This window comes from Galleria mellonella, unplaced genomic scaffold, assembly GCF_026898425.1.
Source record: "Galleria mellonella isolate WM207_F2 unplaced genomic scaffold, CSIRO_AGI_GalMel_v1 utg33, whole genome shotgun sequence".
NCBI lineage: Eukaryota > Metazoa > Arthropoda > Insecta > Lepidoptera > Pyralidae > Galleria > Galleria mellonella.
In genome coordinates, this window is record NW_026442079.1 from 2,877,067 (window position 1) to 2,896,827 (window position 19,761).

The 19,761-nt window shown below is 31.0% G+C and overlaps 2 protein-coding genes across 5 annotated transcripts; one reads left to right on the forward strand and one right to left on the reverse strand.

Moving 5' to 3' along the window:
* Window positions 1-196: 196 nt before the first annotated feature.
* Window positions 197-10,908, reverse strand: LOC113517424 (peptidoglycan-recognition protein SB2-like). Of its 3 annotated transcripts, none has more exons than XM_026902105.3 (5): window positions 10,626-10,908; window positions 5,580-5,786; window positions 5,081-5,262; window positions 3,874-4,012; window positions 197-2,898 (listed from the first exon to the last, which is right to left on the reverse strand). In XM_026902105.3, the coding sequence occupies exons 1-5, from the start codon at window positions 10,648-10,650 to the stop codon at window positions 2,705-2,707; spliced, it is 747 nt and encodes a 248-aa protein (XP_026757906.1). In that variant the 5' UTR covers window positions 10,651-10,908; the 3' UTR covers window positions 197-2,704. The 3 variants fall into 3 exon arrangements, with proteins under 3 accessions (XP_026757906.1, XP_026757890.1, XP_052752488.1); XM_026902089.3 differs by lacking the exon at window positions 10,626-10,908 and adding an exon at window positions 6,148-6,603; XM_052896528.1 differs by lacking the exon at window positions 10,626-10,908 and adding an exon at window positions 5,857-6,012.
* LOC116413285 (uncharacterized) lies at window positions 8,309-17,955 on the forward strand. 2 transcript variants are annotated; one of them, XM_052896530.1, is made up of 4 exons: window positions 8,309-8,785; window positions 11,048-11,162; window positions 15,711-15,817; window positions 16,130-17,955. In XM_052896530.1, exons 2-4 carry the CDS (start codon window positions 11,124-11,126, stop codon window positions 16,365-16,367), a joined length of 384 nt encoding a protein of 127 aa, XP_052752490.1. In that variant the 5' UTR covers window positions 8,309-8,785; window positions 11,048-11,123; the 3' UTR covers window positions 16,368-17,955. The 2 variants fall into 2 exon arrangements, with proteins under 2 accessions (XP_052752490.1, XP_031767419.1); XM_031911559.2 differs by lacking the exons at window positions 8,309-8,785; window positions 11,048-11,162 and adding an exon at window positions 15,488-15,626.
* Window positions 17,956-19,761: the final 1,806 nt, after the last annotated feature.

The window sequence follows — 19,761 nt, forward strand, 5'->3', positions numbered from 1 at the left end:
AATACAGATTCATAAATCGTAGGTACATATCGTTTTCTCCAATGTAGATACGACATTAATTTATTATCATAGTTCAACCTAGAAACAATAAATCTGTGTAGAATTTGTCATCCACTAATTGGTATATAATTAATAAACGACAAATAGTTTTTACGAATGAACAAGGTTATAAATTGAACAAATAAAAATCTTATAATATATTATGAAATTTAGATATAATTATTACAGAATTCACATTAACACATTTACGGACATCAAATCAAAGTTTTCTTTGCGTGTCTAGTTATGGTCCCAGATTAAGACGAATAGAGTCTAAATCCAAATAAATTTTAACTGTCCTACATTAAATCTATGAGAAAAAGTTTTAGAGAATTGACAAATATATCATTACATATGATATTATCAAAAGAGTTTTGTGTAACATAGGCTTGCTAACAAGTTTAGTTTACATTTTAAAATTGTTATTCTTGCAGCATCTATTTCCATCTTAGAATTGAGAATCCGTGAACATGCTGAAACAATTGTTAAATAAACTATTCTTAAAAATCTAGTTCTTTTTTTACTTCTGCTTAATTTTAGCACAACTTATTATTATACAAATTATTATGACACATACTCATTAAACTATACTTTTAAATAAAATTATACAAAACTACATCGTTATTCGTTAATGTTATATCACAGACAAACATTTAACTGTGTAATTGAGCTCATATAGTAGTAGAATTATTGCATGACTTCTTTGAACTGTTAGATCTCGAATCCACTGCCCAAACAAAATTTTACGTTTAGTAAGTATCAAATAGCAAATCTAGTGTTGTCTTAAGAGTTAATATAAATTCTATTAATGGTTTTAATCAGCTCACAAATTATTCGAGGGTAAGTCGTCCCAAATAGTACATACAAAAAGTTCCAAATAGTATATCCAAAAAAATGAACCTATTCCCACATTTTAATACAGATTCATAGATTAGAAAACTACGTCCACAAGTGTCAGAAATGTTAATACAAAGATTGTTTTTATTACTGACGTCGCTTTTACAAATTGTTATAAAAGAATGAGATTTTAAAAAGGGATTGGTGGGAAACAAATAATTAAACAAAAAAAAAACTTAAAATCTAAGAAAAAACAAGATATCTTAAATAGTTCGTTTGAAAAACCAACTTAAAGTTATTACAAAAAAGAAATATATTTTATTACGTTGTGATGACTATAATTACAAGTATCTAATTTTAATGCAATAGATACTGTAATGAAAAATTAAAGGAAATGTGAGGATAAGGGGATGATATGCGATAATAATCTATAGTGGTTATTATTATTATGTATATAGAGCACATTTTATCTTGGTTATGTCATCAGCAATTTTACAGTAAGAAATTTTCGTAATGTGTGTAGAAATAGTCAGATGCATAAATTATGGTATATTAGCTTTTCCATTTCATCCATAATACAAAAAAGTCCAATGTACTTACAAATCTGCCCTTGATTATAATTTAACGATTATGTTAAAAATTCATTTTAAGCTCCTACATAGCTCTGAAGTCCTCTGAATGATTTTGTTTCCATGAATTTACATTGTCTATTAGATCCACAAGAAACATTATTTTACATAAATTCTTAAAAAAGCATTGCAGAGAAAATATAACATTAATTTGACAATATATACTATACTCTAATATAGAAAAACCAAATGCAAAATCATTTAATAGAGTTATTTATAGACAAAATAACCATAAATGATAAAAAAGTATGTATAGATTTTTTTTGGGAGAAAGTTAAAGAGATTATAACCTTTATGGGGAATAACAAGAATATCAAAGCTTACAATTATTTAATACAGCAATTAACTTATCACATGAATTTTTGGTTTTAATTAGCATTGAGTATATACACAACGACAAGTTGTATCTATATACATAAAAGAGCTTTCCAGTTTGTCTATGTGTCATTATATAGTCAAAAGGCAAGACAATATAAATGCAGGGCTACACTTAAAAATAAATGATATGAGGGTTTATTTTTATTATTCTAATTGTGTATTCTATCAGTGAGTACAATTAAATTTTGAGCGAAGATGGCAAATAAATTATAGTGAAGATTATTTAATGTTATTATAATAAATCGACTACAGAGAGATCTAAATAGGTGTGACTAGTGCACATACTTTTGCATATTAATTATTAACCAAATAACGCCCTAATATAATTATGTTCACGATTGCAATTTCAGATATGCACACATTTTATCGCGCTCGATTGATTCCAACATCATAAAATGCGAGTCCACCACCGTCACCTCACAGATTAGCACAAGTTTTTGGCATAAGCCACTTAACTCACAGGTCTAATGAACTGGTGTAGTAAGTTATGGAATTTATAAAAGGAAACCACAAAATCAGTGGAATTAGAGTACTCTTTGATTGATAATGAGATTTTTTCCACCGAAAACCAAATACGTTTTAGACCTATCGAATCGTAGTTTCATAAGTTAATTATCTTAATTTTATATATAAAAAAGCAATCGCTTCATACTTTTTATCTTTGTGCAATAAAATTGATAACAGACATTCGCTTCTGACGATATGTATGAGTAAATGACATTAAGTTCCAATGTACTATTAATATCATTCTTATTCTCCGTGTTATTAGGTTAATTTAGTTTAAAGATATATTTTTTGCTAAAATTAATCTAATGTTATGTTCACGTGTCTGACAGAACACTACTCCATCGTGGAAGCGTTTCTAAACTAAGAATCAGGTACTTTGGAATTTCTTTGGTTTTTTTCCCGAACATTTCAAAAGAAGGATCCAAGTGCTGCCCACTTAGGGATGCTGCAATAAAGTTCTTGGTCTGCTCTATTTGAACACTGTTTGGCGTAACTTCTGTAAAATTTCCTGAAAAAGATTTTTTTTTAATTAATATAGGCAATTCATTGAAAGAGAGGTACACAGGAATAACACCTGAGTCCTCAAGAATGGCAACGCTTGGGGAGGGCGGGGTATCATGGGCGAAAATGTATAGGTACTCTGTTATGTCCATGGTACCGTTTTTGTATAGGCGACGATTACTAATTTCCGTCAGCTTGTTTGCAATTCTAAGTTGCATAAAAAAATCTATATTATGATAGAAAAAAGAAACAACAATTAAATCTACAAAAGAGTTTTCCCCAACTCTGGAACTCAACAGAAAACACAGTAAAGAGAGCCCTCATAAGAGTACTACCGCACCAAGCTGACTTGTTGGTATGAACTATAATATTAACAACTTAGTAAGTTTCTATTTAGACTTCTTCTCTTATGACATCCTGTGGATTAAAAGGAACAGTGACATATTCTTATTTCATCCCCATAAAAAGAAACAGAGAGGGACATTTTATTTTAATATTGTAAATATTAATGTTAGTAATACGAACTACCAGTCCCACAACAATATACCCTGTCAGGTCGACCTTCACAACGTTCCCCTGAAAACCATCGTGCTGAATTCCTGGTGTATTCATCATGATGGTTTAACTAGCACCCCGCCAGCGTATATCGTTAGCGCAGGTGGCGTCAACATTCCATTGTCATCCATTAAAAAAATATGTAAACGACAATTACTATTTTCTCACAGGTAGACAGTCAGCATATATGCTATTCCCTATAGTATGGGGCATACCCTATACTCCTATGATAAAAATCCAACATATTAAAGATGATGACGATATCAGCTGTTAACTATCCACCCATGGGGATTTTCCCAGTAGTTGCCACAGGCACACACTTGGCAAGCTGGTTGGAAACTGTTCCTTTAGTCGCCTCTTACGACACTCACAGGAAAGGAAGGGGTGGCCTATTCTTGCTGGGACTATACAGATTATACGAACTTACCTATAAATGCTAGAACTAGAGCTGTGCTATTGTATTCAGGAAACAGTGGCGATGGCGAGTGCCAACCAAGAGCCTCATATATTTCACCATTTGACGACAACAGGAAGTTATAAGGCAATGATCTTTCGCCTCTAGTCGCCTGAAACGAATCATACATGAAATCTATATTATGAAAAAAAATGAATTTGCTTACAGCTTACAATAACATGAATAATTTCGTTCGATATAATTTAAGTTAATCTGCTTGATTTTTATAATAATAGCGCAATATTATAAATTGTATATTTTAGTTAGTTACATTATTAAATTTTACTTCGGTAAAACCACCAAAAATAAAACGAAAGTAACATAACGAGTTTACGTTAATTAATTAACGTTTTTTTGGAGCATAATTAAAAGTTTGCCAGATATTTTCAGAGATCAAACACTCACCCATTATTCTTGACAATATATTTAGCTTTATTACGAAAGAAATATGTATATTTACTTATCATAATATTATATTACTAATTAAATATTACATGACTTGGGTATATTTTACCAGAGTGTGACCGCATTGCTAAGGTTAGTGGTGAAATATGATCTGGCCAGCTAGTGTCGCTGTGATTAGATTGAGATTAACACTTTCATTATATAATAATGATGTCATTTTACAAACAAACTGTAATTTGATTGCTGATTAGAATCCTACTCATACTGACCAATTGGCGATGGTATCTAACCAGATATTCAATTATTGAACCAGATTCAGGGAGAACTCTCAACTGTATTGTCATACTATTCTATCACCACAACAACAACTGATAAAATAGTAATTTGAAAAAGGAACTTTCCGAATAATTCGAGCTATTGGAAGCCAGGCCAGGAACAGTGTATTTCCAGTTACACCGGTTTTTTATCTCCTTTTCAAACGACATTGTGTATTCATTTACCACTTATTACAGAAGATATTATAATGGGTGATAAATTCACCCATTATAATATCTAGAGAACTAAGTTAATTCTAAAAACCATATACTGAAGACGCATCTTGGAAGATAGTAATCATAAAATATACAAAATTATACTAAAACATTAGAGCCTTCTAATTCTTTCATGATTAAGATGAAAAATTCTTACTCATCTATGACTGCGTTTTTATTTATTATAATTGTTATATTAGTAACATTTTAAATAAGAATAAAAATATATAATATAATGTAATTACCTGCATATTACGTAATAACATAATACAGGAATCGACAATGTAACACTGGTCCGAATCGGTTTGTACAACTATCAGCTCCTTTGCGCGAAATTGTTGAGACGACAGAGACAATTCCTCGCCACGGTCCCATTGCAAACGGTTCACAATTTGAAGTGGAGTATCAACTGGTGGCAGTATATTTTCTAAAAAAGATCGCCATTATTATTTACAAGCCAGGGTTAGGTACTTTTTGTTTCTGCCAGCTTTCAATACGGTTCTAATATTTATTTATGTACCTACTTTCAAGAAAACTTTCGGTTAAAATTTAATACTTATCGTGTAGTCAACAATTTTTAATGTTACATATAATGGTTACCGCCCCGTTACAAAGTAATTAACAGTATCGATAAAAAGCCTTTTTAAATATATTTGAAATAAAATAAAGTAACAAAATTACATAAATAAAGATCTAATAGAGTTTCATAAAGAGAATTTAAAAAAAATATTGTATAATACTTACCAGAGTTATTTTGTAATATCAGTAAGTAAATGCCAATTATAACACCAGCTATTAATATTATAAGAAGCAAGCTGACAATGGCTGTGGTAACTGGATTCCTATCTAGGTTAGTTATTTGTGGGAATCTTTGGAGTAGAGGTGTATCCTCTGATGCTCTTTCCCTCTCCTCATTATCAATTCTGTGTAAATTGTGTCGTGACTCGTGGTCTGAAAAAAACAATACAAATGAATCTAAAATATTTACAAACTTTAAACATGTTATCGATGTTGGTATCACCTAAATGAATCGTTAAGAAGCCAGACATATTTTATCCCGTGTACATCATTCTTATAAAAGTAACTAAAACAAATTATTTCTAGTTAAACATTTCGATATCCATGCACACTCCGTTGTTACTTAGTATGATAATTTCGGTACAAAAATACTAAGTAATACCTACTTTATCATCTATATTATAATTATAGCTATAATTATGTTGGTTGTCTGATTATTACTATGCGCTAAAATTGACTATGTATACAGCAATAAACAAAATTTATTTAACATATACCAGTAAAAAGAACTAACTGCAATACAAATCATCGAGTTCTAATTCCACCATGGCCACTAACTTCAGAGTAACATTTTATAAATGTGAACAAATAATATCCTGTTGTAAACAAAGTCTGCAACACTGGCAATCAGTGTGTGTACAAGCTACGGTGATCAGTAAATTGATACTGACACCGGCCTGTGTTTCCTGATAAGTGAATTATGGAATAGTATCATTAAAGTACTGTAGGGGTGCGCATACAAATATTATAAAACTGTATACTCTTTATAGCGTTTATTATTTCAAAACATCGAGATCAGGTTGTAATATTAGAAATTATATCTAAAGTGGCACTGCAGAATGAGCAGGATGGTCACTTTTAGGGGCACACGCAGTCTAGACTCTGACCCGAACTAAATTAGAAAAACTCGATTCCTAAATTTGGTAGATTGAGAATGGAACCCGAGACAAAAGTGTGCTAACTTTGTGTCAGAGGTCATTAAATTGTAAAGATTCTATACATAGCCTCGTGGAGTCTACTTATGAAAGACCATAACGTTTCTCTTCAATACTAGAACTGCATATGGATTAGAAACTACCGTTCCAGTGACGGTAAACATCGTAAACAAAATTAATTACAGAGGTAGCAATAGACCCACATTTTGTTTCTACTATGATACTATTTTTACTTCCTGGGGCCTCTAAATAGATACTTTGAATATGAAATATTCAGGGAGGCCATTTTATATCTCCTGGTCATAGTGCAGCCAATTAAAGATAACATATTATGCTCTTAAATTAATATTTGAAACATGCATGATAACTTTACGTGTACTCTAACAGGATGCATTACAATATTTTTTTTTTGTCTCAACAAAGATACAACATCAAATAATAAAAAACTGTATAATGCATATATTAAAGTTTTATTGAGCCAGATATCTGCACAAAAAAAAAATATACTAAGACAACCATGCCCCTTACATATTACCATCTAATCATGCGACTTGGAGGCAGGGGATTATTAATGGGGACTAAAAATTCTATTGTAAGCAATATACTCTGTTAAATCAAACTCCACGGAGTTCTCCCTGTATACCATCATAGGAAGTCCTGGTAAATTTATCACAACAGCTAAACTGACTTGCTCTTATTCTTATCTATTACCCCTGCCCTACGGTATTCCCCCATTGTAAACCAACAGAGCAGAGAATGTTACCATTCAATTATTATTTACTGAAAAAAAAAATGTTTTAGAGTAACATCACTTATCTGTTAGTTACAACCCTAAAATCACATAGATTTATCAGTAAACATATGTATTTCTATGAGTGATAAATTTTAATGAAAAGAATGAAATTTTACAAGAGGCTTCAATAAATTTTTTTACTAGACAACTAGAGTTGAATACCTGAGGAAGTTAATAAATAAAAATTTGTGACATTAATTTCTAGTAAAAAAACCTCAAATTATAAAATGCCATAATGTGTAAATAACTAGCACACTGGCACCGACAAACTAAAATGAATCTATAGACAAGAGTTAAAGATTACAGACAAATAGATTATAAAATGTTTATTATTGTATATAGATTATAATTTACATTTATATTATTTTGTTCTCAAAATTAATTAATAACAATATAACTATGATTCACAAATTAATTAACCCTAATATTAGTCTTTTTAAACAATATAAGTAATTACTTGATCCACTTAATATTTATATTTCACTATTTATAATTAATAAATCATACAGTTTATTTGAATGACACGAACTGATTTTAAATAAGTTATGATATTAAAAAATATAACAGCCTTTATATGTGAACAATGAATGGTTCTAGACATAAATTTACCTTATAACCTAGCAGACAAAACAAATGGGAATTCCAAAATGTAAATGGTCTCAGACAGAGTGACTAATTTGTTGATGTTTCATTTTACAAAATAGCTAAAAGATAATGGCAAATCAACTGTATTGACTGGTTTATTCCAGTGAACTTCGATTTGGAATGTTTCAACAGGAATTTAATACCATGAATAAATTTATGAATTTATGATGATAATATTGCTGTATTTAAGATTATTTTAAATAAATAAGGCATATATGTACTACATAGACATCTCTTTGCTAAGCCCCACCCACATACTGGGGTTATAATAAGCCTCTATGCCTCCTAAAAGATCTAGTTATCTTAAAAAATGGTCCGATGTGTACTAAATTTTATTATTTCAATCATCAGAGTATGATAAATAAACAATAATTACAATACAAACGGTGGCCGTATCAATAAAATCAATCTTTTTCAGACAACCTGGCATAAATAGTGGATAAGTACAGAGAGAAAGTTGGTGGTGCAAGGCAAAGACAATAAATACAAAAAAGTAATGAAATAAGACTAAATTACACAAACTTATGTATGTAATATAAATAATAGTACATAAACAGATATATCAAATAGATCAAGGTAAACAATACATAGTAAATATCAAGCCAAATTAGAGACATAGGTAAAGAGATTTTACTTGACTCTTAAACAAGGCAAAAGTTTGTATATATCCAATGGAAAAAAGTGTTTCAGAGACAGATAGCTTGGATAGTGCAAGAATAGGAATAGAGTTTGTATAGAATGAGTAGAAATTAATAAACAAAGGGAACTCACACTGCAATGTAAGACTATATGAGTATTATACAAATGTTTAATAATTATAGCTAAAGAAATAGAATAAGAGAAAAATATCACATGTTGAACAAAAATGAATTATGATGGTATCCAGTCGGGACTTAGTGGAGGACAATTTGGTAGGGAATAGAGAGTATATAGATTCTACTTCTGAGAAACCTCTTCCCCAATTCTATAAATATAATAATATATTCTGATACAATCTTCTAGGGGGAAAGGGATTGCTAGTAATGAGGTCTAACTGGCCCATTGCCAGCAATACACCTTTCAGGTTGACCTCCACATGGTTCCCCATGGAAACCATTGTGGTTAATTCTAGTGGAATTCATTCACAATGGGCTAACTGACCTGCTTTCATCATCACCTATCATCCCTCACTGGTGCGCCGCCAGTGTATACCAATAGTGCAGTTACCATTCCTACCAGTAACATTGCTAGCAAAATACCCTGTCAGGTCGACCTCCACATATTGTGAATATCACAATAAAGTAACTGACCTGCCTTTTCATTCCTACCTATCTTATGTCTAACTTGTGCCCCACCAATGTATCACGTTAGCACAGGTGGGGTTACAACTCCATTATTGTTCATAAAAAAATCTACTATTGTAGTCATAGTTTATGAACTGATACAAATTATGATTACAATAGTAGATTGTTAAGCAAAAAGTTAAAACAAGTAGTGAATTCTGTAGAGGCAATGCTAAAGCAAGTAAAAAACAAGTGGTATAAAACACAAATTTATGAACCGTAGTTACTTTCCCCTTAGTGCAATATATTGATCTATATATTCTATGACAAAAATTAAGGGTTAAATCAAAAGAAAATTATTTTTTAGCAAATTTTGTATTCAGATCTATTGGAATGGCTTTTTAATATGATTTGGATTTATATTAATCTATACTTATAATAAATCTGTAGAGAGGTACATTCTGTACATAAAATATATTTCCAAAATAACTATCAGGGGGTGATTAGTGATCAATACTGATGCTAAAAATGCAATCAGTAAAATTTTTGTCTGTCTGTATGTTTGTTATGGAAACCAAAACTACTTGACGGATTTTAACGAAACTTGATACATATATTCTTCATACTCCTGGGCAAGTTATAGTATACTTTTCATCACGCTACGATCAATAGGAGCAGAGCACTGAAGAGAAATGTTGGGAAAACGGGAGAAGTTACTCCATTTTTAAGCTTCCGTCGCGTGTGCAGCCTTAATGGCCACTTTTTAAAATGTCCACCCGTGCGACGCCAGGACGGGCCGCTAGTCTTAAATAAGAGGGGGGAAAGGGATTGTTAGTAATAAAAACTGAGAATCCCATTGCTAGCTATGTACCCAACCAGAATGACCTCCTCACGGTTCTCCCTGGAAACTATCATGGTTAATTCTTGATGAATTCATCACGATGGGCTAACTGTCTTGTTTTCATTTTCATCTATCACCCTTCACTGGTGCTCCGCCAGTGTATTCCGTTAGCGCAGGCGGGGTTACCATACCATTTTCACCTATCAAAAAAGTCTTAAATAAAAATATAAGGAGCTTTGTAACGTACTAAAATGTCAGGAAAAATTTAGTACTTATGATAATGGTTGTAGAATTACAAAACAAGAGAACACATATCCACGTGAATTTACTGGGTACAGAGAAATAACGTCTGAGTCGTCAGGAATGGCAACGCATGGGGTATCATGGGCAAAACAGTATACTCTGTTATGTCCATGGTACTGCTCATGTCTATAGGCGACGGTTACTACTTTCCATCAAGTAGGCCGTCAGCTTCTTTGCCATTCTAAGTTGTATAAAAAAAACTTAATCACTTACCAATCGGAGAAATAATTGGTTGCATGGTAAAGTTATTAAAAAACAATAACTTTACACAAAACCCATAAACATATGTAACAAATATTAATAAAATAACACGGTTTTATTTTTAAAAACAATAGTAGCATGAGATTTATAAGTTTATGTAGATGTTCACTGTCACGTAAAGGATAATCACGCTTTTTGAATGATGATAAGATTAATTTCTTTGTTTACTCGGATATAAATAAAAAAATATTATAAAGACGACTAAGAATCCTAAACATCGTAAATAATGACAGAACAGCAGCGATTGACAAATTAAAGATAATTGTCATTACTGTCACAGTGACAGTAACTAACAATGTCAATAAATGTCATATTGACAATGTCATTTTTTTATTAATTTATTCCTTATTGACTACATTACAAAAAAATTTCAGGTATAAAAGGCGGATTTAATACTACATAGCATTCTCTTCCAGTCAACCTTTGGCAAAACAGAAATTTAATTATGCGATGAAAAAATTGAAATTTGTTGCAAATAAATATTTACACGTACGTATCGATATATTTACAAATCACAACACACACAATGGAGAACTGCTGCACATTATGATTATATAAACATACATACATGAATACATTCAACAAATATTACATAAATATACAAATATATTTCATAAATATATACATACAAATATAAATATATACTTATAAATTATATACGATATCATTCTGTTTGTTTGACATACTGATGTCGGTCATTACATCATAGATCCATAGATCAAACATATTTAATAACTGTCATAAAGACAATCATTGATAATGTCAATAATCATCATTGTGACAGTGTCATACTATTGGTAATTTTAACAATCAACCGCATTGCTAGCAATATGTCCTGTCAGATCAACCTCTAAGCGAAACCCTCGTGCTGAATTCCAAGTGTATTTATCACGGTGGGCTAACTGACCTGTCTTTTTATTCTCACCTATCATTCCTTAGTGGTGCTCTGCCAGCGTATACCGTTATCGCAGACGGGGTGACCATTCCATTATCATCCATTAAAAAAAAAGTTCCTGGAGAATCCTCCCTCGAGCAACCACGCTCGGCCTGCCCTGCTCAAAGCTCATCAATAAAAATAAATACAATGATACATACACGTCTATTAGGCAATACCTTTGTCTCACAGAATCCTAGTGGTCCTCAGAGGGAAAAGATTTGTTAGTAATGAGATCTAAGAGACCCATTACTAGCAATGTACTGTAACAGATCAAAATTCACGCGGTTTCTCCTAAAAACCATAGTGGTTTTTTTTTTTTATGAATTCATCACGAGGAGCCAACTGACCTAATTCATCCTCATTTATCATCTCTCACTAATGCCCCGCTAGTGTAAACCGATAGAGCAATTTCATTACCATCCATTAAACCTAGTGGTCCAGGAGGGGAAGGGATTGTTAGTAATGGAGATTAAGAACCAACCCCATTGTTAGCAATATACCCATCCAAGTCGACCTCTCCACGGTTTCCCTGGAAACTATCATGATTAATTCCTGATGAATTCATCATGATGAGCTAACTGGCCTGTTTTCATTCTCATCGATCACCGTTCACTAGTGCTTCGCCAGCGTATCCCGTTAGTGCAGGTGGGATTACCATTTTCAATCCAAAATGGTCTACAAGCACAATGGAAGACAGAGTGTATAGAAGACCAGAGAAAAGATTCAAGCAAGCATGCATAGAAAAAAAAGTAGCCCACGGTAGTGGGTCTGTACTTGTGTGGGCCGGAATTTCATCTGAGAATCATACAAAAGTGGTGTTCATAGAAAACGGCTCGTTAACTAGCGTAAGATATGTAGAAGAAATTTTTGTGAACGCGTTGTGCCATTTATGGTCCTATTGGGTAAAGATGCTATTTTTATGCAAGACAATGTCCGACCTCATACAGGTTTCATTGTGAATGACTACTTACAAGAGATGAACATTACTCGTATGGATTGGCCAGCATGAGTGGGACGAGCTAGGGAGGATGCGCTAGGAGGGAACTAGGGGAGATGCATGAGAGTAAAATAACGAAACCCTCCCCCAATCACGCTTCGTGAGCTCAGAATTGTTCTCACAGAGGAATGGAAAAATATTTGCTAAAATCGTATAAAAAAACTTGGTGTACAACATGCCAAACCGCGTAAACGCAGTGATGGAAGTACGAGGGGACAATACAAAGAATTAAAATTAATGAAAATCATATTGTTGTACAAAAATGACATATTTCCTATTTTTGTTTTAAGGCAAGGTCAGCAGTTTTTTTTTCTTTATGTAATTTTTAATAAATAAAATGTAGTGACTTATAAATTTTGTTACTTTCATTTAAGGGGTATTATATTGTCTATTAAACACCGTTTATTTTATTAAGCTAACATTCTTAGTTTCCAAGATTTATAGGTTTATTTAGGGACCCGCATTCGATTCAATTGTTTACCAATTTTCATAAATCCTTTGTATAATATAATAATATCGTAATTATAATATTTTATTTACAAATTCATACAGGCAATGCTGTAGAATATGCCATAAATACCTACGTACTATAAAGTATTGCAAATCATGAATTCCGCGTCATCAAATCAATACTTGTATTGAGAAATTTATTTTTCCACGAGTATATCTACTTACAACTTTTAATAAAAATATATCGAAATATCGAAATACCTGGTTTATCTCTTTAAATAGATTATAGAAATCAGAATATATAATTAAAATGTAAGTTTTAGGAGTAATAGTATCTAATAAGTATTTAAGAAGTCCGTATTAACAAAAATATATAAACTTTCTAATTTCACCATTTTTTTTGATTATATGTATTTTCACTCACTATTTTCCCAGAGTCATTACTGGCATATCTACTATAAACACAAAATTTGTCAATTATACATTATTATTATATGACAAGAATTTGATTAGAGGATAGTTTATGATGATGATGGAAACTACAATATAAAATTTTAGAATTATTATTAAGAATTTGATAAAAACGTACTTTTTTTTAATGGATGACAGTGGAATGTTATCCACGCCCACGCTAAAAGTATGTAGCTAAAAGTTTATAGTAGATATGCCAGTAATGACTCTGGGAAAATAGTGAGTGAAAATACATATAATAAAAAAAAAATGGTGAAATTAGAAAGTTTATATATTTTTGTTAATACGGACTTCTTAAATACTTATTAGATACTATTACTCCTAAAACTTACTGGCATATCTACTATAAACACAAAATTTGTCAATTATACATTATTATTATATGACAAGAATTTGATTAGAGGATAGTTTATGATGATGATGGAAACTACAATATAAAATTTTAGAATTATTAATAAGAATTTGATAAAAACGTACTTTTTTTTAATGGATGACAGTGGAATGTTATCCACGCCCACGCTAAAAGTATACACCGACGGGGCGCCAGTTAGAAATGATAGATGATGATGGAAAAGCAGGTCAGTTAGCCTACCGTGATGAATGGGCCTGGAATTTAGCACGATAGTTTCTAGGTGCAATCACGTGAAAATCGACTTGGTTGGTTATATTGCTAGCAATGAGACCCTTAGCTTCCATTATTAACAATCCTTCACCCCATTTTGTATATTGTTCCGCCATTACGCAATAATTAATCATATATATATATATATATATATATATATATATATATATATATATATATATATATATATATATATATATATATAGCAATAACTATATCAAATTAGATGCAATTTTTTATTTGCAACATAAAATCTGATCTAAAAAATCTTATCATCAAAGTGATGGACCGGTTTTCGTACTACCAAAATCCACGCATACGAAACAGCGGGCTAAAGCTAGTATAATATACAAAGTTACAATAATGATTACCATAACTAGCTACCTGTCATACGTAATTTTACGTGTTGTATTAATCTATCAAAGAGACCGCTTTCTTTATTACGTAAATAAAAACGTGCTATACAAATTGTTCCGATTCCAATATGTTTATTACATATAGATAGACCAAACCCTCGGATACAATGCTTTACAACAATCACTGATTGATATGGACAGCGGTGCCATATCGAGCCTGCAATGCATCCTAACACTTAGAAAAAAATATTCCAGTGCTTGTGTGCTACTAGGTCGCATCAAAATTAATGTAACCAGTTATATTTTTTTACATAAACTATTTATGTAATCTTATACAATATTTCAATGAAATAATATGAGATGGTAAGTACGTAAGTACTTAATAAAACGTACAACTAATAAAGTAACAATAGTACTCTTAGATAGATAATAAAAACACATTATCAACTTCTGCCATCATCATAATGACAAAACAAAAATAATAGAGAAAGTATAAGAATAAATAGTTCTGGAAAAACTGTCATCGTTGTAGATTTATTAAAAAATAATAATAATAACCGGCACTTCTACCTTGCAACCTTCAAAACAAAAATTGATAATATAGCAAAAAAATAGATAATTGAAAATTTATTTCAATCTGTAGTAATATTTAATTTCTTTTTTAGAATAAAATACCAAATCTTTTATATTTAGTGAGTTTTGATATGATGTCTCAATAGATATTATTAAGTAAATATTCACTTATTTACATATTATTGAAACTGAGTGATTATTGAATAGCATACTTAAGTCTATTCAATAGGCATCGTCTATAATATGTATATTGGAACGCAAATATAAGGTTATTAAACGTAAGTATATCTAATACTTGCTACTGTTACAAAACAATAAAAAATATTAGGTATACTGAGAAATAGAAGATATTCATGTTTATGTTGCGTGGTATCAAATATGTAGGTAATACCAGCGTATATAATTGAGCAGCCCTGGCCAGGTTGCAAATCGGATGTCCCTATAAAAGGCTTAATGGTCAAATGTATCATCAGTATCAATCCGATATAGACACATTAAGTACAAATATACTTACAGCCCATTACATATCAACATGCCCCGTTTTTTGGTTTGTTATTTTTCCAAACTTTTAATATTCTATACGAATACTTGCATATTTGTTTAGTAGTTTTGATGTTACTTTTTTTTGCAGATGCTAGGTCTAATTATAACGATCTATCTGACAACAGCTTCTACTGACGAAGAAGTAACGAGTGTAGCGAACAAAGTAGACGTAACTACAGTTCCTTCCCAAATCATGTAAGTTTAAGTAATACGGTTATCTAGATCCGTAATAAGCTATTAAATAGGTTATGTACTTGTTTTCCACCCCTTCCTTTCCTGTGGGTGTCGTAAGAGGCAACTAAGTGAGTGCGAGAAATGGGCAGCAACATTCCTCTTAAAACATCTCCAAAGGCTAACTGCGGTTGCCAATCCGTCTGCCAAGCGTGACAACTACAGGCAAAACAATATTTTGTTTGTATAAATAAAACAATATCTTTATAATTGAAAAGGTGTTATACAGTAAGAATACTGTAGCGACAATATAAATATGTATATTTTTGGTTGCAGAGAGCGATCATCCCATCATCACAAAGTGGGACCAAGTTTTCATGGTTTCTGGAAGAAAAAATTAGTTTGGCGGCCGCGTTGGGTAAAGACGTGGCAGGAAAAAAAGATTTTTGTAGCAGTGTGGAAGAAGATGTGGAGCCCAGCAGTGCTGAATGAATGGGTTCCCATACCTAAGCCACCACCAGGTTGGATTAAATATGATGTAGGCGGTTACGCAGTTAAAAATGTACCTTATTGATTCTACAGAAATGAATCTACTGAATCAGCAATAATATAGGTATGTGGCAACAACGAAACTTTCTATTACCTAAAATTGATGATGTCAATAACGCCTTCATGACTATCTAAATATGGTTTACTATTTTTTGCAAACCATTACTGTCGTCATACTTACGTCATAATAATCTACTTTAGAATTTTATTTATTTAAACTATAGTACCTGTAGGTATTAAAAGTATTCGCTCTAACATATAGATGATCTTTCTTGTAATAATTAATGTGTTTTCGGGAACACGTAATAAAATATTCATATGCCTAGTCATATGAATTTCGAGACTCTTGTAAACCAGTTCGGAAATTAGTTTTAATTAAAAAGAATATCAAGAAAAGAAATTCGACGTTTGCTCTTTCGAAGCAAAAGTGAAATTCCCATTTTTCGATTTTGTGAGTAAATACTAATATACAATTCAAGAATAGATATACAAAATTAGACGAACACAGATCAGTCATAGTTGAGTAAAGAATACAAATATAGCTCCCGTATTAAAAAATATCTTATTGTAAAATTTAATGCCATTTGAGGCTCTGGGCACTTTAAACAATTTAATTTTAAATCGATTTTGAGGCATCTTTTTATCGAACATAGTCCACTCCCGTGTTGACTCTATATTAATTATGTCAAGATTGAACGTCCGTAAGACTTTTTTTTAAATGTATGCAGATATACCAAATATAATTCTATGGTTGTGAATTTCTAAGATTTTACCTGTTTCTTAGCTTTAATTTTAGAATTAGTATTGTGATTCAACTGGGATAGGCAATGACTGTAAAAGCTTGCTTTTTTATCCCTTCAAGGTCTCCGAAATACCGTTATACCTCTTATATTTTTATTGAAAATTACAAGCATATTCTAATTTAGATTGTTTCATATCAGCAGAAGGAGGATATTAAAAAATAAAATTACATCTCCAATTGTATTTTAAAAAATCCTTTCAACAACATATAAGGTCACATATTTAAAAGTAACCAAAGTAAAATATGTTTTCATTTGAACACAAAATTATTTAAAATAAAGTAGGTAAAATGTAAGTAGATAGGTATTAAATCTTTTTGTACCATTTTTAAATTTGTAATTACAAACAAACTGTATGAAAATTATCTGTAAAATAATCAAATTACTAACATACACAAAATCCTATCTACATCAAAAGTGATCGATATGTAGTTGGTATCTTGAATAATTTAAGATTAACGCGCACACAATAACAAACTATAATGGGTTAGAAATGTGGAACAAAGCTGGTTTTCATCAATACTTTAAGCATTACAAGTGTGATGTAAAGCGGTTACAGGAGTTTATACGTCTACGTATACAAGTATCTACCTAAACAAATTTAGCTATGAAGCAAATTATCGTAGATATAATTTGACAAGAATATGCAAAGCGAATTTATAATAAACTCGAACTTACCTATAGGAAAACAATAATGTGCAGCATAATAATTCAAGCGAATATATAACTATTTAGATTAAGTATTTGTTGCTTAAAATGTTATTGTTATTTATTATATTGTTAAGTTGTTAATTTATTTACTGAATATTTAACTAAGTAATTTATGTAGTTAATTATTTTATTGTAAAATAAATGCAGTAAAACTGTTCTATGCCTTGTGTTTTGTTTTGTACTACCTGCTTCTTAGTCTAATATATGTAACCATAATCCAACCATAATAAATATAAATACATATATGCCCGGATATTGATTTCCAGGATTTTGACATTTATTTCATACATACTTTTCCTTACAGGTACCTTTCAGATTTAGGTAGGATTTCAGGATTTTTGGGTACTATTTATTTACTGTATTTATCATTAATTGAATTTATTTAAGGACAACCAACAAAGCATACACTTATCTACTTAAAATATATGTTAATATGGATACATTATAAAATGCTGCCTTAATTAAAGGCATTAGACGCAAGAATTGACATTCAATAAAAAAATCTATGTAAACGTATATATTCAAATTATATCTTAGTGGCGGAAAACTAGCTAAATTGGTGGTCAAAGACTGGTGGCCGAGAACGGGCTAAATCACCATATTCAGAATTTTTATTTTCCATAATTTCAATATAACAATGACAAAAAATATGCAAATATTTAAAAACTACATTATATCGTGAGCTCTTTTTGACGGGTGAAAATAGAGTGGAACCCCGCCTGTGCTAACGGGATACGCTTGCGAAGCATCAGTGAAGGGTGATAGATGAGAATGAAAACAGGCCAGTTAGCCCATCATGATGAATTCATCAGGAAGTAACCATGATAGTTTCCAGGAGGAACCATGAGGAGGTCAACCTGGTTGGGTATATTGCTAACAATGGGATTTTTAGTCTCCAATACTAACAATCCCTTTCCCCCCTATATTGTGAGTTATAAAATATCTTTCAGCCATCTAATACTAAATAAATAGAAAGTGTTTTTAACAAAAGTTTTTCTAAAAATATTCCACAGAAATGTAATTACGTAAATAAGAAGACATTATAATTTGTATCTGATTTATTTCTTTTTGATAAGTCTTTCTGTAATATAAATTATAATCGATTAAATTTTATTATTATCATCCAATTTTCGGCTTTCAACCAGACGAGAATTAAATAACAGTCCAAAATCCACTCTAGTTTGTCGACAATTTAATTTAAATATGTAATATTAAATTTATTTTCTGTTTCAATCAATATAATACATATTAATTTTATCTTCATTACACAATAATATCATTTAAACTGAAACAAAATAAATAATAATAAAAATAATACGTCAGAAAGCTTTAAATCTTACCTTGCAAAATACTCGTGCGCATTGTTGTTATTGTTATTTTAGACACACGAGAGCACATTTAAAATTTGCGAAGATGTACGTATTCATTTAAAAATTAAGTAGGCTTTGAATTTTAAATAGGTAAACTAAAGTTTTCTCGTTATTAAACCACAAATTGGTAAAAAGACTAGTGGTGGCCGGCAAATTGACTAAATTATCCTATATTCTATCATAAACACAGTGCTGTTAATATCAACGATAATAGTGACGATACCACTTTCCATCAATTACAACGTCTGTTTGTTCGCCGTTTCATTGATATAAATATAAAAAATATACAGGCAAATCCGCGTGTAAAACAAAATAAGTACGTTGGTACTCGTCAGCGTCAGTTTACAATCACATCACGAATTGATCTTTTACATAACAAGTTTAATAGTAACTACTTACCGAATCCTATTTAAATAATTTACTTTCACTCCAAAATACGTTACGTCTATCCAGTTTTGTATATGGTAACTGGTTGATTAATTCGTTATCTGGCTGTTATAATTGAGTATATTTTATGCATATATTTCCGTCTTTGAAT

Coding starts and splice junctions, on each gene's coding strand:
- LOC113517424 (XM_026902089.3), bottom strand. CDS start 6,181: ATGGTGGAATTAGAACTCGATGATTTGTATTGCA. Junction 5,787..6,147: donor ACTCGATGATTTGTATTGCA/GTTAGTTCTTTT, acceptor TGTTTTTTTCAG/ACCACGAGTCACGACACAAT. Junction 5,263..5,579: donor GATATTACAAAATAACTCTG/GTAAGTATTATA, acceptor GATCTTTTTTAG/AAAATATACTGCCACCAGTT.
- LOC116413285 (XM_052896530.1), top strand. CDS start 11,124: ATGAAAAAATTGAAATTTGTTGCAAATAAATATTTACAC. Junction 11,163..15,710: donor TTGCAAATAAATATTTACAC/GTACGTATCGAT, acceptor TTTTTTTTGCAG/ATGCTAGGTCTAATTATAAC. Junction 15,818..16,129: donor ACAGTTCCTTCCCAAATCAT/GTAAGTTTAAGT, acceptor TTTTGGTTGCAG/AGAGCGATCATCCCATCATC.